The 19,630-nt window shown below is 42.5% G+C and overlaps 1 protein-coding gene across 3 annotated transcripts in view; it reads right to left on the reverse strand.

Moving 5' to 3' along the window:
* LRP1 (LDL receptor related protein 1) overlaps positions 1–19,630 on the reverse strand; it is a 263,658-nt gene that overhangs the window by 188,181 nt on the left and 55,847 nt on the right. For all 3 annotated transcript variants that reach the window (XM_078598337.1, XM_078598338.1, XM_078598336.1), the window contains exon 3: positions 14,445–14,582. In XM_078598337.1, the coding sequence (XP_078454463.1) occupies positions 14,445–14,582 (138 nt within the window). The remainder of the gene's footprint in view (positions 1–14,444; positions 14,583–19,630) is intronic.

Here is a 19,630-nt window from a genome sequence, read left to right on the forward strand (position 1 = left end):
ACGGTTTGAATAAAGCGGCTGCCCTGATCATTACCGTGGGTATAATAACCATAATAAACACACGCCATCTGCTTCGCAGTAGACTTTAAAGATACGCAGACATCATTTGGTAAGAGTTAGGCCACTGTGTGCTGGCGTCAGGGTCCAAATTTGCCAAACTCGAAAATGACCCGCAAAATTGCTCAATCGGGATTATACATAGCAATCATCGCCCTCTAATGGTAGACGCAAGCCCCCAGGTCACTCTTGTAAATGAAAGTGCCCTGGTCTCCCGAGTTCTCACGTGGTTAAATGCTTTTTCTTTCCTATACTTGGCACGCCGGTCGCTTTTTTTTGTATTGTTTGTTGTAACTTTATGGCCAGGTCCCCAGTGGACATCTGTGGAAAAGAGCTTCATAGCTCATCAGATTTCTCCAGGATAGATAAATATTCAGATTTTGAATCTGATCCATGAAAAAAAAATTCAGTCTCAGTGTAATTCCCAGCATAAATCCCCTCTCGCTTCTTTGCACACTTTTCAGCTTTTGTTCCATGCTCTTAGCAAAGCCGATGTTTTCAGATGCACATGTCACAGCAGGTAATACACTTACTGAAAACGTTCTTGTTTAGATGTATTGGGATGTTGTTTGCCCTTGTGAATTTGAGTTTTCCATAAAACACCCAAAACTGTTTCCACTTCCCTCACTATTTTATCATCTTGATGCCACCGTCTTCAATAATTGCCATATATATACATAGCCGATTGTGTTTTAATGTTTCCCATCTGTAATACTTATGTGTTATGCAATCTCAATGTTATATCTTTATATATGGTTTTGAGAGTTTTTACATTGACAGCATCTGTTTTAATGAATCAATTGTCTTTTCATAGTCAACAAAAGATAAGGTAGTCATGATATCTGAAATTAATTTGTCTTTTCCGAAATCTCACTGAACTTGTGCATGGGGTAAATTGTATAAACACTCTTTCTTACACTATGTTTGTTTACATTCTTTCATCCCATATATATTTTGCATGACACATTATCAAACGTTTTCAGAATATTTGTGGCAAAGAACAGCACCAGGGACTCTATACTTACATTTTTGAATCAATTGGCATGGCTATTGACCCAGCAGCGACCAAGCCAACCCTCAAGCCAGGCCCTGCAAAGCTGGTCCTTGTCAAATGGACACTGTAGCTCGTTTGTATTTGGTATTTACCAGATTAAAACGGTGTTTACACCGTCTTGGCATTACACTGGAGTGTGCCTCAACCTTTGACCCCTTTCATGACCCTGGAGGCTCTGCCCCATAACCCAAGCAGCATACCGATGTGTGCGTGACTGTGTGCATGTGTGCACGCCTTGGCGTGATGAAAACACGTCTGGTTAACTATCCTCAGGGGTAGAAACAAAAACCACAATAACATATCAGACCACAAGGTAGTCGTGACCACTTGTCTCACATAATGATCTCCTTGTGACATGCGCATTAATTATACGTATGAAAGGCCATCTCGGTTTCAAATGATGTGGCCAGAATGCCAAAATTGTGAAACACTATGGGGAGGACCATGTCAACACACAAAGCTAATTGAAGTGGTTCACAAACTGTGCAAAGTTAAAGGTTCGGTCATAGGATTTGAGAATGCATCTTAATAACTTCGAGCTAAAAACCTTTAAAAGTGTACCAATTCATTGCATTGGATTTGGAGATCTAGGACAAACATTGGGGTATGCTCTATGAATGTGGCATCACTATTGTTGACAATTACTTGTATTAAGATGGGTGTGTTTATTATGGAATAATTCGTTTTTCAATATAACTGAATAATAAATAGTAATGTGGCATGAGTCACAATGTTACGTATAAAAATGACGTAAATAAGATAATGGGGATTGTGTTGGCCCATGTCAGCGTTATTTATAATGGAATTTGACGAATGTAGACATATTCAGTTAGAAACAAAAATATGAATATTACCCTCCTGCACATTTTTGTACGAATAAAATGGCCAATTCGCATGGAAGCAAATGAAAAATGTGCAACAGCAGCGTCTTTCTGTTGCATTATCAACAGATCATCGCAAGCGAATTATGAACGAAGCAACGCAGCCGCTTCAGTTTTTTTTCAATAAATCACAGATTACGAGTAAATGATATGCGTATTTTCTCAAGAGAGAGATCATCTTCATTACATCTGCTTTCATGCCGTGCACACACATAGCCAACACTAGAAAAATGGTGCCCTGTGCAGTTTCTCAAGGAAAGGAAAAAATGAAAGCAATGCAGTAAAAAAAACAATTCTTAAACAATATTTATTACATTATTTACACCAGCTTCTTTGTTTCTATATCATATATTTAGGGTTTGTAATGTTTTAGTAAGATTTAACTTTACAATGACGAGTGTGTACTTATAGTCGTGTTAATATTTGAAAATATTGTGGGGTTTTTTTTTTAAAGACAATGATGAATAAAGATAATGTTATTTTAAGCACAGCATTGTGACATTTGCTGCTTGTGTGCGGGTCTCGAAAATCAACACATTAGTGGAGAAGTGACTTCCCTCAACTATTCCTGGGCCTCGCTGAGGTCAACTCAGACATAAATGAATACATGGGAGTGTCAACGTCAGCACTGGGATAGAATGAACGCTAGGCATGGGCCATAACACCCTCTTGTGTGCTGGCTTTAAACAGATGCTCGCTAAAAGCAATTTTCTTAAGAGCCCTTATGGCTATTAGGCCATATAATCTCACTTTTTGATAGTCTGCAGCATAAAAGTAACAAACCATTCAAATATAATTTGCATAACTTGTAAGTAATCAATTCTTACACACAGAATTTGATGCATCTCCCATGAACATAGGAATCAATTTTAATCGATGACTTGATGTATGGTATCGTTGTACCTAATGGCTGTACGTAAGGAATATCTGTGTGTGCGTGGTCCGCATACTGTACCCTGAAGAAAAACGTCCACACCTTTTGGATTCGTCATCGTTCACTTGGAAATTACTTGTCATGCACACATTTTTCTCAGCCTAACTTTTTCTATCGAACTTAGGACAGCCAACCAGCTCTAGGGAAATCACTCCTTGGCAGTTATATTATACACATCACAGAGCATTACTACTCAAACAGTAATTTCACCTCAACGTAAAAAAATGTGTTTGCAGACAAGTAAATTGCCAATTTTGACTTATAACTTTCATGACTGCAGGGATTCATGATCTTGGTTCTATTGGTAAAGTCACGTAGATTAGAAGATGCAAATAATAAAATAAAATAAAAAATGTAAAATAATAAATTCAAAATAATAAAAGGAAAAAACCCACGATTAAAAATAAAATAATTAAAAAATTCATACAAATAAATTGAAAATAGTAAAAGCAAAAAACCTATAACTTTCAATCGCAACACAAGCGGTTCAATCTTAATTTGGAGCTTTCGTGACTGCAGGAATTACTCTTTGGTTCTTTCGGTAAAGTCACGTATAAAGATAAAATAATATGCTATTATTTAATACTATAAAATAGTATGCTATTCATTAATTTATTATTTTATCTTCATACGTGACTTTACCGAAAGAACCAAAGAGTAACACAAGCGGTCTTCATCAGGCGGAGAGAAAAGATGGGGCAAGCCTCCAAATGCAAATGCTTATAAGGGCTTTCAAAGTGAGCAAAGCTTTTAAAGTGAGCAAATGCCAGTGCCATTTGTTTTTATTCTTATGTACACAATATAGTGAGTTTGCATACATAAGCACAAGCTAGGTCATATACAATCAGTATAGCAGTGTGTCAGCAAAGTCCTGTCAAAATACAAAAATCAATACATGTTTGCAATCGTTATGTATACATTACGAGTTAAAGATGGCCCCTGCTCTTTCCTTCGCTGATAGAAGAAATGTTATATTGTCCACAATTTTCCAAATAATGTCCAGAGTATCATACATGCATGTTAGATGATGGCGAATGCAACACTGGTGAGTGGTGTACATGTGTATATTTAGTTTTTGGGCTGTAAGGAAAGATGGTTGAAGTTGTGGAATCCAACTCATTGCATGGAGCTTCTAAATTACTGCAATCTCTTACAGCTTCAGTAACAAAACACTTGGATTATAATTACAGCAATGTAATCATGGAGCACAACAGTTTGAGGGTCTAATAGCTATCTTGCAATACGGGAGAGGTATGTGAAAGGTCTGAAAACAATTCCGCAACAATGATCATTTATCACAGCACTCATCATAGCGCAACTTTCATCTTAACCGGTCCCAGGATCCCTCTTCACAAGCCACACGGACTAGCATGATAAAGTTTCGTCAAACAACCTGTGGAAATGATGCACCATGGGAACGCCTTCATCCAGATGGAGGATTTCACCGAGGGCTGTAAATGTTTGATGATTAACTGATTTGTTGTGATAAAAACAATAACTATGCTTACTTAGTCATAACATTCTAATTGAGTGTTAAGACTCTTTCAGGAGGGTTCTACGGTGGGATATTTGATAACTTCCATTATTTTAAGCAATATTCTGCATGTGTTACAAAAACACATTATACAGCTATAGCTAATGTGCCCTTGCCCAATCATATCCAGAGCCCACAAAAAGCTGCGTGTATTTCCACGATATGTTATTCCAAAGTAAAAGCTATTGCTCTTGGCATTCATAACATTCACCCCCAGTGCCTTTAAATGTTTTTGTTTCTGTTCAGTTTGAACAAAATGGATGAGCAGCCGAGATGAGTAACAGCAATCAATACAAGCCAGCACAGGCTGTAGAACGCCGGCGTGCACGAGTTAATTAAAGCTGATTTTAATATAGGGCACACTAACTCTGACCCCTCAAGAGTAACTGGCTCCAGGGAATGAAGACTTCAAACTGGTAACCTTCGCACAATCAGGAGAGGTTCCTGTCTTTTCTATGCTCAAAAAAATGTCAGCTTTCAATTTCAGCTGCTGGCAAACCCTTTTGAAGGCCGAATTTATAATGCAGCTCATGCTTTAATTATGCTGTCCTCTTAAGGTTAATCAACTCGGTAGCCAGACCATATAGAGCTCCCTTCTGCATCAAGTTGCCAATACAATAATTCAAGACAAGCTTATATTTCTCCTCCTAGCAGTTGATGGACGCTCTATTCAAACAAAATTTTTATGCAGAACATACTACTCTAGAACATTGCACTACGCATGGTGTACAAGAATTAAGATGGCACTCATTGTATTGCTCCTAAGCAATGACAATGACTGCACCGGGCTCCTTAAAAATTGCTATTCTTAGGCTATGCGTTATTTGCTTTAAATTAGGTCATCCACTTGTGTGGTTTCTGTGAACTAAATGCCGATCGTGATGCCAATGTTGGATTCATGCCAGCGGGCATCGGGGGAACAAGTACACTCTGTGTTGTAATCCATGCTAACAGATGATCCCCAATAACATGGCATCCACTGCACTTTAGACTTTCAAGAACTTCGCGAGGCGTTTAATGATTTGCTTAAGTTACGGTATAAGAAACAAAGGCAGAGGTCGCCGGTTTCCATCTCCCATGATGCCAGGTGACATGATGGGACACGATTATTAAATCGCCACCCCCCTCCCCCCCACGTTGCTCAGCAAGCTATGCCTGTCCACCCACAGCAGTACAAACAGGGGCTCTCTAGAGCTCTCCCTGGCATAGACCCTTCTGCCAGCAGTTCAGCACTCCCACCTTGATCTATGGTACAATGTTTAACGTGGTTTTGTGCCACTACTCGCTAAAGATTGAACATTTATTTCCAGTCCCATGCACCTGACAGGGCTTAAGAAAAGAAAAATGATTTTCAAAGCCATCTCTTTGAGCAATTTACGGCAGGTCTGATTATATCCAGGTCCATCACAGTTTCCTTTCGGCACTGTTGTACATGGCACAAACAGTTTGCGGGCTTTCAAAATCACTGTCAGCTTCTTAAGCACAACTGATGAAGCATTGTGGTCATTTCATTGGTTGCCTCCTTACAGTATTTATTGACAATGAAGGATCAAATAATAAAAATCACTTTATATTAGTATTTTAGTATTATTGTATTATTATTTTTCTATCTACGTGACTTCACCGAAATACCCATAGAGTATGAATTCCTGCAGTCAGTAAAGCCTTAAGTCAAGATCAATATTTAGTTCTTTTTCGAGTTTGTTCTTCAACTTAACTGCCAAATCAGTGTCAAAACAGCAATTCATAAAATAATTGCCATGTCAGACTGTGGGGAAGCTAGATTTTGGAAGACAATTATCAACATAATAAGAATACATCTTATAGAACACGGGCAGTTTCCATAATGCAGTACTAATGTATGCATGTTGAACTTCTTTGGCACCATACGTAGCCAACCATGCTAATCGGAGGTGTGATACTGGTCAGTAGTTATTGTTGAACACAGACAAGGTGACATTTCTTGTCCACCGATTCAGTGGACATTTTGGACTCTTGACTACAAATGATAGGAAATTGATTCATAGTACCGTATGTCGAACCAGATTTGGTGGTTAAATCAGCTTATTCATGGATGATGTCCCACTTCAGAGATGCGTGACTAAAGGATTTCAATATTAGAGACTGATAAATAATATGCTGTAAATTGTTAAAACTACTCGAACAAAATTTGGGCATAAGATGTGAATGTAGACGAACATGAGACAAGATCAAACAGACATGGATTGGACAAGTCAAGACTGAAAGTAATTTCAGACATCATATTGTCCATTATATTAAAAAAACACTGCTGGTATGGCATATAACAGGGACCAATACTCTTTGGTTCTTTCGGTAAAGTCACGTAGGTGGAAATAAAATCAAATAAATCACGACGTTTCGAACGCAGCACAAGCGGCCCGTCTTCAGGTGAAAATCGCGACAGCTGCAATGTCTGCTGCGAGTAGCACGATGTCTGCTCCCTTGATGTCTGCTCCCTTGAAGCAGACATCGTGCTGCTCGCAGCAGGCATCGCAGCTGTCGCGATTTTCACCTGAAGACGGGCGCTCGTGTTGCGTTCGAAACGTCGTGATTTATTTTATTTCTACCTACGTGACGACTTTACCGAAAGAACCAAAGAGTATGGATTCCTGCAGTCACGAAAGCTTCAAATCAAGATTGACACGGACCAATGTTGGACAACATTACTGATATAAACAGAGCAAAGGAAATAAATGAAAATGATAGGACAATCCAAAGCAAGTTTCAGCTAGTAAATTCATGAGAATGTGTCGTATTAATTCGTATTAAATCGACACAATAAAGTAAAGGTTCCAATATGGAAAGACCTTCGTCCTCCAGCGGTGCAAATAATGGTCAGCTTCCCTTTATTTTACATATTTCACCCATGGCTTCAAAATACACGATAAGACATGCATTGCATTATTAACAGACACGAATAAAAATACAACACTTGAAATGTTAAACACTCTCTTACATTAAAAATCAGCAAATGCTAATTAAAATAAGCTTGGCTACTGAACTGTTCCCATGCAATGGATGCTATTTCATAGGAGGAACCAGTAATTAATCATCTGCTCTGAAGAACATTTTTCATGAGGTGAAAAGAAAGGACTCAAGCCAAGTGAATATAGGAGTTAATAGACAGTATAATACCCAGGCCAAATTCTGAAGCAAAAATTAATAAAAACTCATTTTAAACTGAACCTAAGCCTTCACTCATAACCAAATCATTTGTAAGTGAAGGCATAATGTGTGATATGATGATAGTGATGATGATGATGTACAAGAGACACTGATACTACAAGTGTTATATGTGTAATGCATGATTTAAAATGTAAATGTGCACCTTTGCAATGGCTTGCTTACACCACTGCTGGCAGAAGGGCCTCCCTAGGGTATTTGGTCTACTCTTCTACGCTGTCCAGATGCATTGGAAGACATGACAGTACCAACACTTTTACCCCACAGCACACGGCCACGGCGATCGACTAAGTGTGCTGCGGCCATTTATGCTACTGGGAAGACAGAAATGGGTGACTTGAGAAACTTTCAACCGTCACTCTGGGAGATGAAACAGTGAGTTCTGGATTGCAAGTCCAGGGTGCTAACAATGACACGATGACAGAACCACTACACGTCACTATAATCCAAGTGCAAAGCCTTATTAATGGCTCGCAAAAAAGAGCCCTATACACAAAATATAATTCCTGACTAGCCGTGGCATATTGTGCCATGTTTCCATGACCACTGGGAACAGTGGTGGCTTGGTTCTCGAAGAGGGCCGAATACAATTTGGAGCCCACATTCTTGCTGCAGTCATCCCAGACCGAATTGTTCCAATGTAAGCTCAGTTATCTCAGATCAAACCGATCCACGTGAGCTCAGCCATCCCAGATCAAACCGATCCAAGTGAGCCAAGTCATCCCAGATCAAACCGATCCAAGTGAGCTCAGCCATCCCAGATCAAACCGATCCAAGTGAGCCAAGTCATCCCAGATCAAACCGATCCACGTGAGTTCAGTCATCCCAGATCAAACCGATCCAAGTGAGCCAAGTCATCCCAGATCAAACCGATCCACGTGAACTCAGTCATCCCAGATCAAACCGATCCAAGTGAGCTCAGCCATCCCAGATCAAACCGATCCAAGTGAGCCAAGTCATCCCAGATCAAACCGATCCACGTGAACTCAGTCATCCCAGATCAAACCGATCCAAGTGAACTCAGTCATCCCAGATCAAACCGATCCAAGTGAGCCAAGTCATCCCAGATCAAACCGATCCAAGTGAGCTCAGCCATCCGAGATCAAACCGATCCAAGTGAGCCAAGTCATCCCAGATCAAACTGATCCAAGTGAGCTCAGCCATCCCAGATCAAACCGATCCACGTGAGCTCAGTCATCCCAGATCAAACCGATCCACGTGAGCTCAGTCATCCCAGATCAAACTGATCCAAGTGAGCTCAGTCATCCCAGATCAAACCGATCCACGTGAGTTCAGTCATCCCAGATCAAACTGATCCACGTGAGCTCAGTCATCCCAGATCAAACTGATCCACGTGAGCTCAGTCATCCCAGATCAAACCGATCCACGTGAGTTCAGTCATCCCAGATCAAACCGATCCACGTGAGCTCAGTCATCCCAGATCAAACTGATCCAAGTGAGCTCAGTCATCCCAGATCAAACCGATCCAAGTGAGCCAAGTCATCCCAGATCAAACCGATCCACGTGAGCTCAGTCATCCCAGATCAAACCGATCCACGTGAGTTCAGTCATCCCAGATCAAACCGATCCACGTGAGCTCAGTCATCCCAGATCAAACTGATCCACGTGAGCTCAGTCATCCCAGATCAAACCGATCCACGTGAGTTCAGTCATCCCAGATCAAACCGATCCACGTGAGCTCAGTCATCCCAGATCAAACTGATCCAAGTGAGCTCAGTCATCCCAGATCAAACCGATCTAAGTGAGCCAAGTCATCCCAGATCAAACCGATCCACGTGAGCTCAGTCATCCCAGATCAAACCGATCCAAGTGAGCTCAGCCATCCCAGATCAAACTGATCCAAGTGAGCTCAGCCATCCCAGATCAAACCGATCCAAGTGAGCTCAGTCATCCCAGATCAAACCGATCCAAGTGAGTTCAGTCATCCCAGATCAAACCGATCCACGTGAGCTCAGTCATCCCAGATCAAACCGATCCAAGTGAGCTCAGTCATCCCAGATCAAACTGATCCAAGTGAGTTCAGCCATCCCAGATCAAACCGATCCAAGTGAGTTCAGTCATCCCAGATCAAACCGATCCACGTGAGCTCAGTCATCCCAGATCAAACCGATCCAAGTGAGCTCAGTCATCCCAGATCAAACCGATCCAAGTGAGTTCAGCCATCCCAGATCAAACCGATCCAAGTGAGCTCAGCCATCCCAGATCAAACCGATCCACGTGAGCTCAGTCATCCCAGATCAAACCGATCCAAGTGAGCTCAGCCATCCCAGATCAAACTGATCCAAGTGAGCTCAGCCATCCCAGATCAAACCGATCCAAGTGAGCTCAGTCATCCCAGATCAAACTGATCCAAGTGAGCTCAGCCATCCCAGATCAAACCGATCCAAGTGAGCTCAGTGATCCCAGATCAAACTGATCCAAGTGAGCTCAGCCATCCCAGATCAAACCGATCCAAGTGAGCTCAGCCATCCCAGATCAAACCGATCCAAGTGAGCTCAGTCATCCCAGATCAAACTGATCCAAGTGAGCTCAGCCATCCCAGATCAAACCGATCCACGTGAGCTCAGTCATCCCAGATCAAACCGATCCAAGTGAGCTCAGCCATCCCAGATCAAACTGATCCAAGTGAGCTCAGCCATCCCAGATCAAACCGATCCAAGTGAGCTCAGTCATCCCAGATCAAACTGATCCAAGTGAGCTCAGCCATCCCAGATCAAACCGATCCAAGTGAGCTCAGTGATCCCAGATCAAACTGATCCAAGTGAGCTCAGCCATCCCAGATCAAACCGATCCAAGTGAGCCCAGCCATCCCAGATCAAACCGATCCAAGTGAGCCAAGTCATCCCAGATCAAACCGATCCACGTGAGCTCAGTCATCCCAGATCAAACTGATCCAAGTGAGCTCAGCCATCCCAGATCAAACCGATCCAAGTGAGCTCAGTGATCCCAGATCAAACTGATCCAAGTGAGCTCAGCCATCCCAGATCAAACCGATCCAAGTGAGCCAAGTCATCCCAGATCAAACCGATCCACGTGAGCTCAGTCATCCCAGATCAAACCGATCCAAGTGAGCTCAGCCATCCCAGATCAAACTGATCCAAGTGAGCTCAGCCATCCCAGATCAAACCGATCCAAGTGAGCTCAGTCATCCCAGATCAAACTGATCCAAGTGAGCTCAGCCATCCCAGATCAAACCGATCCAAGTGAGCTCAGTGATCCCAGATCAAACTGATCCAAGTGAGCTCAGCCATCCCAGATCAAACCGATCCAAGTGAGCCCAGCCATCCCAGATCAAACCGATCCAAGTGAGCCAAGTCATCCCAGATCAAACCGATCCACGTGAGCTCAGTCATCCCAGATCAAACTGATCCAAGTGAGCTCAGCCATCCCAGATCAAACCGATCCAAGTGAGCTCAGTGATCCCAGATCAAACTGATCCAAGTGAGCTCAGCCATCCCAGATCAAACCGATCCAAGTGAGCCAAGTCATCCCAGATCAAACCGATCCACGTGAGCTCAGTCATCCCAGATCAAACTGATCCAAGTGAGCTCAGTCATCCCAGATCAAACCGATCCAAGTGAGCTCAGTCATCCCAGATCAAACCGATCCACGTGAGCTCAGTCATCCCAGATCAAACTGATCCACGTGAGCTCAGTCATCCCAGATCAAACCGATCCACGTGAGCTCAGTCATCCCAGATCAAACCGATCCAAGTGAGCTCAGTCATCCCAGATCAAACTGATCCACGTGAGCTCAGCCATCCCAGATCAAACCGATCCACGTGAGCTCAGTCATCCCAGATCAAACTGATCCACGTGAGCTCAGTCATCCCAGATCAAACTGATCCACGTGAGCTCAGTCATCCCAGATCAAACCGATCCACGTGAGCTCAGTCATCCCAGATCAAACTGATCCAAGTGAGCTCAGCCATCCCAGATCAAACCGATCCAAGTGAGCTCAGCCATCCCAGATCAAACCGATCCAAGTGAGCTCAGCCATCCCAGATCAAACCGATCCAAGTGAGCCAAGTCATCCCAGATCAAACCGATCCACGTGAGCTCAGTCATCCCAGATCAAACCGATCCAAGTGAGCTCAGTCATCCCAGATCAAACTGATCCACGTGAGCTCAGCCATCCCAGATCAAACCGATCCAAGTGAGCTCAGCCATCCCAGATCAAACCGATCCAAGTGAGCCAAGTCATCCCAGAACAAACCGATCCACGTGAACTCAGTCATCCCAGATCAAACCGATCCAAGTGAGCTCAGCCATCCCAGATCAAACCGATCCAAGTGAGCCAAGTCATCCCAGATCAAACCGATCCACGTGAGCTCAGTCATCCCAGATCAAACCGATCCAAGTGAGCTCAGCCATCCCAGATCAAACCGATCCAAGTGAGCTCAGCCATCCCAGATCAAACCGATCCAAGTGAGCTCAGCCATCCCAGATCAAACCGATCCAAGTGAGCCAAGTCATCCCAGATCAAACCGATCCACGTGAGCTCAGTCATCCCAGATCAAACTGATCCACGTGAGCTCAGCCATCCCAAATCAAACCGATCCAAGTGAGCTCAGCCATCCCAGATCAAACCGATCCAAGTGAGCTCAGTCATCCCAGATCAAACCGATCCAAGTGAGCTCAGCCATCCCAGATCAAACCGATCCAAGTGAGCCAAGTCATCCCAGATCAAACCGATCCACGTGAGCTCAGTCATCCCAGATCAAACCGATCCAAGTGAGCTCAGCCATCCCAGATCAAACCGATCCACGTGAGCTCAGTCATCCCAGATCAAACTGATCCAAGTGAGCTCAGCCATCTCAGATCAAACTGATCCAAGTGAGCCCAGTCATCCCAGATCAAACTGATCCAAGTGAGTTCAGTTATCCCAGATCAAACTGATCCACGTGAGCTCAGTCATCCCAGATCAAACTGATCCATGTGAGTTCAGCCATCCCAGATCAAACTGATCCAAGTGAGCTCAGTCATCCCAGATCAAACTGATCCAAGTGAGCTCAGTCATCCCAGATCAAACTGATCCACGTGAGCTCAGTCATATCAGATCAAACTGATCCAAGTGAGCTCAGCCATCCCAGATCAAACTGATCCAAGTGATCTCAGTCATCCCAGATCAAACTGATCCAAGTGAGCTCAGTCATCCCAGATCAAACTGATCCAAGTGAGTTCAGTCATCCCAGATCAAACTGATCCATGTGAGCTCAGTCATCTCAGATCAAACTGATCCAAGTGAGTTCAGTCATCCCAGATCAAACCGATTCAAGTGAGCTCAGTCATCCCAGATCAAACTGAGCCAAGTTAGCCAAGCCATCCCAGATCAAACTGATCCATGTGAGTTCAGTCATCCTGGAGATCAAACTGATCCACGTGAGCTCAGCCATCCCAGATCAAACTGATCCACGTGAGCTCAGCCATCCCAGATCAAACTGATCCATGTGAGTTCAGTCATCCTGGAGATCAAACTGATCCACGTGAGTTCAGCCATCCCAGATCAAACTGATCCACGTGAGCTCAGCCATCCCAGATCAAACTGATCCATGTGAGTTCAGTCATCCTGGAGATCAAACTGATCCACGTGAGTTCAGCCATCCTGGAGATCAAACTGATCAGCAGCACCCTGTCCCCCCAGGGCACGGTTGTAGCAAAACACACACACGTTCTTTTTTTACCTTGGCTGACCCTTGAACCAGTCATTACATAATGTGGCTAACACAGAAGCTTGAGACATTTGCCATTGTGTCATTTGTTACGTTCAACTTGCGAGCCATGGTTGTGTTAAAAAAAAAACAAGAGGGACAGGGCAGCGTGGGGGTTACGAAACCAATAAATGTCAACATCGAATAGTCTAATCTAACCTAAATTGACTTTTATTTAAAACAAACGACTTGTTTTAAGGTTGCTTCCTGACATCCCCCTGGCCAATAACTAACTATATGAGACTGTGGAAGGGGAGATGGGGGGGTGCAAGCCTAATGGTATGGTTCATGAAGTGTGGGGACACAAACACAGGCCCCTGGTGCTGATCTCTGGCCAACAAAACCGAGTTTCGCCTTGGTTGTTAAAACCGCTCGGTCAACATTCGCTAAGTTAACGAGCGTCTACTTGTCACTTGCACTTAACTTGCTGGTAGCTCACATGCATAAACATTTACAAAAAATGCGTCCTGATTTTGTCAATAAATATTTAAGCTGGCAACGGTAACCAGTGCAGCTGATTTCCCATTACGTTATTAAAAAGTGCTTTACTTAAATCATGAATCAGGACGGCATGGCCTAAATGTTCGGTTGACGTCATACTTGGAGCTGCGTTGCTTACACAACCCACCCTGTGCTTCGACAGGTCAAACTGTCTGTGGCAATCTTCTTGGTTCTTTCGGTAAAGTCACGTAGAAGGGAAATAATAAAATAATAAAAAATACATCAAGCTGCAGTGCAAAGTCAAAGATAATCTCACATGCACTGAAAGACACCTTGATATCATCAGACATGTCCTAACATTATTTAAAAATATCCTTAAATGCGGCTCTATTGAGATACTATAAATAGATTGAGGAATCCGGAACTAATTTGACGTATCAAAGAATCGGTAAATGTCATTCTGACATGCCATGCACATTTTCCTATTCATTCGTTTATTTTGTCCTTACCACCCTCATTGGCTCCTTTATCCGCCTTCCACCACATGCTCAGTCGTACGATATATAACCGTGCTTTAACAAGCGCCAACCCGACATTCCCCAACTAACCTCGGCAGTGCGTTCCTTCGTCGTAGCCATCCGGACAGTCATTATTCCCGTCGCATAGCTTGCTCATGTGAATGCACAGCTCGGTTCCAAGGCAGTGGTAGTGATTGACCTGACACTTCATCTCATTCGGCTTCTGACCTATAGGGGGAGAAAAACAGAGCGAGAAGGAAAAGGTGACGGCAGTGGGCGGGGAGTGGAGGGCAAAGGGGGGATAAGCGAGAGAGAGAGAGAGCCAACAGACACAATTCAATATCATTCAATAAAAGGTGAACGCACGCCCTGCAGGGCTTGCACACAGACAGCCCCCCTCTTTTACGGCTGCCCGGGCGTGTTGGACACGACGCAGGCATATACAACACGGTTGCAAGTGGCCAAGGCCCTGTCTCTATCCCACCCGTGACCGTAACGAGAGAATAGGCTGGTTACGCCCACGAGGCAAGCGGTAACACTTGAACAAGATGAAGTGCCTACAGCCCAATGGTGAGATCTAGTGTAAAGTGGGAGGGGGGGGGTGACACCAAAACTATGGGTGGGGAGGGCAGATAACACAATCAGTGCGAAGCAAACATTAAAACACATTTTCCATTGCAGTGGTTCCCAATGTAATGGAAAACATTACACTGGGGAACACTGCAATGGAGGGGGGATTTTAAAATGTCATTGCTAGTTATGAAAAAATGCCCAAAGCAGGAATGTTTTAATGACATTTCACTCGACTATACAGTGCATACATTGGCCTAAAGCGTTTAAAGTGAGAGGACATGCAGATTGGGGGTTAACAGTAATTTCCAAACAAGGTGCCAGCACTACTGAGATCTGACTTCAATTCCTCCGTGACCACTCAATTAGACCAACTTTTCAATTGAAGTCAAGTTATGGTCTCAAGACTAGCACCGAATATATCCTTGTCCCGCTCCGAAAACTTATATCCGAGTAAATTAAAGGAATTCATTCACAGACAAGGTATGAAGAGCACAAACTCAAATTATGTCTTGGTATTGTCATAAAAAAATTCTCGCCAAACAAAAACCCACGGAGCCTGAATTTAACTTTCAACTCACGATGTATGGCCCATTCTTGTGACACATGGCTCTGCTCTAGATGTGGAGATTATGCAGATAATGAAAAATCCTTAGACCTACTTTTACAACAACAAAAATGCATGCATATACCGTGACAAATCCTATCTTGAAAGTTCATGGCATTGTACCTGCATTGCAGCATAGCATTTTTTTATTTTGGTAACACAGCTAACTCTTGCAAATCAGACTATCCTAGGCCTCTTGAGTTCTCACCTCGTTAAACAAATAAAAGTAACAATTTTATATCGCTTGGCTGACTAAAACCATTTGATTGATTGTCATGAGGCAAATAAGCACGTAGCAGTGTACGGAAAAGTGTGACACCTGATGTGCTTATCATGAACAAAGTCACTTGAAGGATTTTTCAGATGTAAAAATCTTCACAGCAGTCTTTCTCTGACACATGGGGCAAAATGCACTGTGATATGTCCTAAAGGATTCTTTACGTTAAGTCATGATGCCTGGGGCACAATTTGTACGAATTGTAAATGAATAATAAATAAAAAGCAGAAGAGAAATAACACATATTCTCAAAAACATTTAGAAAGTATCGAACAATTAATTAAATGTTGTTCACATACGCATTAATATTAATGAAAAGATTAGCCAAATGTTGGTATTTCTGTACTATTAAATACAATTAAGATTACACGTACATTTTAGCTCGTAACAAATAACAGAAACCAATAGCAGTAGTGACGTATTACAGTGCACATTAATTACAGATCTATAAACCTTTTCAAGAGCAGTTATTTTTGCATGCCAGTATGTTTGCCTTTGAGCGGCTATAAAAACGCACCCATGAGCTGCAATGCTCTGATCAAGAGCACGTGAGCAGCAGCAGCAGCAGCTTAAACAGGCATCGGCCACTCTGGCCTTGCCGCTGGATACTTTGCGCAACAACAGACCTTATCGCTAGCAGCATAGGTAGGCAACGGGCAGAGTGAGACCCACATGAAACAAAGTGGAAGAGATCGGTACAATCAATTAGGTGAGTCTGCCAGTGCAGTTGAGGGATTCTTGAATTTCCAGTCCCACCCATGTACACATTTTCTTGGCATTGCGTAAGTTGTTGCTGCACCGTAACCTCATTTCGCTTAAATGTTCCTTCATATTACACGACTTCGCCCCACTTTCGCAAGGCTTCCCAGGAATGACACAAGCTATGGCTTTGAACTTTGGATAATGGAGCTCATTGCAGACAAATTAAAGTCTACCAGGCAGCCAAAACTCAAAATGTGCACTATTTGTGGTGCAAAGGGCTCCAAAGTGTGGTGTCTACAAAAACTGATGCTTTTGTAATGTCTTTGCAATGGTTGAAATACTGGTCAACTTTATTATAGAAAGGGGATTACTGAAGGGCAAGTACATTTTTGTTGATAATAAAAACATCAAATAGACATTTCATAATTGTTTTCGCTGTAATCAAAGTCAATATGTAATTTTCGCTGATCTTTACACATGCGTAGACAGCTGAAGAAAAATTAACTGTAGGAGATAGTGCTGGTAGTGAACATCCCAAACAAGGATGTGATGTCACCCGCATCATACAGGCATCACATCTTTGTTTCACCAGTGCTGGTGTTGTGCCACACGACACCAAACATTTATTTTAGACCCATTTGACATGGAGTTTGGCCTAGGCCAGCCTCAGAGACAAAGTGCCAAGAATGTTTCGATTTAAAGCTTTCGTGACTGCAGGGATTCATCTGTTTGGTTCTTTCGGTAAAGTGACGTAGAATGGAAATAATAAAATAATAAAAAATAAAACATAATAAAATAATTCTCAGACGCTGTCTCCCCGACAGACCTGGTCTTCACCTGAGGACGGCTGCTTGCGTTGTGGCCGAAACGTCGTGAGAATTATTTTATTATGTTTTATTTTTATTATTTTATTATTTCCATTCTACGTCACTTTACCGAAAGAACCAAGAAGATGCCAAGAATGTGTTTACAACAACCAATACACGTGCAACAATGTATGTTTTTATTGAACGTACATTTTTTTATAATAAGTTTTTTTTATGTTTTTTGCTAAGATTTAATGTCTGTTTTCAGAAGTAAACATGTACTACAAGATGTTTTGAATAAGCTTCATGGCTGCTGCTGGTGCTGCAACAACTCCGACTGCAATGCTCCATCAGAGCTTTTGAAGCGTTCGTAGTCTCGTGGGAAATAGAAGGGTGATAGGAATGAGAACGACACGGTGCATCTGCCTGGCAGGGATTGTTTTCTGTCAAGCCCACATGCGCTACGACGCGTAAAATTGCTTCTCGAATGTGTCGCTTCACCTTCTCGGAAAGCTGAGGTGCCCACTTATTTGTAGCAATAATGCCAAGCCATGCAGCCAGCTTCAGGTCCCTCTCCACATTTCTGCATTTCTCATTTAAAAAAGAAAGCCTTTACTTTTTTTTTGTCCACGTCTTTGAACCATTTTGCCCATCTCCACTGTGTGTTATCGCTGCACATCATAATAATGGCCAGGGTAAACTCAGTTGGGAAGGAAAAGGCTCATCGTTGTGAGGTCACAAGGTCAAATTCTAGTCACAGTAATTTCAATCCATCATCCCTCTGGAGCTGGTAAAAGGAGTACTCCTTGCTGGTAGGAAATTGCTGAAGAACACGGGACTTCCAGAATTTGTATCAAGCACGACAATGAAGATGGCACTACCAAAGTGTCAAATAATCGTGGTAAAGCTAATTAAGTTTCACTTAGAGAAAAAGTGACAGGCAGAAGAAAAGGCAGGCAAACTGAGAGTTGGGTATTTAGTTGACCGTTTGCCTGTTAAGGTCTCCCACTGCTGAAATTAAAGTGGAATATTTCAAACGCCTTTGCAGTGAAAAAAACAAGGTCCAGGAACTTCATAACCCATTAGCCTTCATGGTGCCTCGTTATACAGCAGAGCACTTTGCGTGCGCATTCAATCGCTTCTGGTCGACTAGCGATCTACTGCAGTTTCAATCAAGCAGGAAGCAAAAAAAACTATCCGACGACATCTTCCAGATGGCCGAGCTTTGACCATTTCCGCCATTTCCATTTCGTGCCAACTTTCCAATATGTTATTGCAAGCGAAAAGGCCAACGAATGCGAATCTTAAAACTTCAGAGGAATGCGTGTATTCCACATACTGTATTGCTTCTTTGAAACAATGTGAAACAAAATATATGCTTTGTGCTATATATCATTGTAGAGTAGGAATTCACATTTTTCGATTTAAAGCTTTCGTGACTGCAGGGATTCATCTTCTTGGTTCTTTCGGTAAAGTCACGTAGAAGGGAAATAATAAAATATTATGTTTTATTTTTATTAGGAATTCACAGCTGTGAAATCATGTTCTTATAACAATTAAGAATGGGGCAGCAGATAAGATCACACCACAAAAGTAGCCTTCTGAAGTAAACAACATGTGCTGGAGTAACTTGTTAATGACACAATGCACTGGAATGATGTGAGCTTCAACATTCATGTGAAAATAGGCATTCAGAATTTAAACTATAAAACCACTACAGATGTAGAAAACCAAAATAAAGAAAAAATCCACCGTCACATTGCTGGGCTGCGTAATAAAGGAAGCCACATATATTTCACCGCAGTGGTCACAGAAGGTAAACGAATCAGCACAGCTGTTAATGCCACCGCAAGACAATTTAGTGATGGGCTCAGCCGCTATAAAGAATGTCAAGACGGTGTCGTTTTATGCCGTACAATGGAAGATGAGCAACACAATTCAGTTGCGGCCCATTGGCTTCCGAGGCACCACGATGTCAAGTGTGGCGACCCCATGTGTACAGGCCCCCCCACGTTGGTGACTTTTTTCTTCGGTGAAATTTGTGCTCGTATCATAGGCGAGGCTTCACTCTGCATCCCTTAAATGCATCCATGCCAGCATTTAGCTAATCAGGCACACCATATCTTACAAGTGTGGTTAATATTAAATGATAATCATGATCTGAGGACGTTAATTTATATTTCCAAGAGATATCGCATTTTGTATGACATTTTAAAAAGCAATTTGTTTATCATTACAGTAATAACACTATGTAGTCATATTTACATATGGTAATATATTATACCGTGATTCAGATTTTGCTTTGTTTTTGTAC

Source organism: Lampetra planeri, chromosome 10 (genome assembly GCF_965212315.1).
Source record: "Lampetra planeri chromosome 10, kcLamPlan1.2.h2, whole genome shotgun sequence".
NCBI lineage: Eukaryota > Metazoa > Chordata > Hyperoartia > Petromyzontiformes > Petromyzontidae > Lampetra > Lampetra planeri.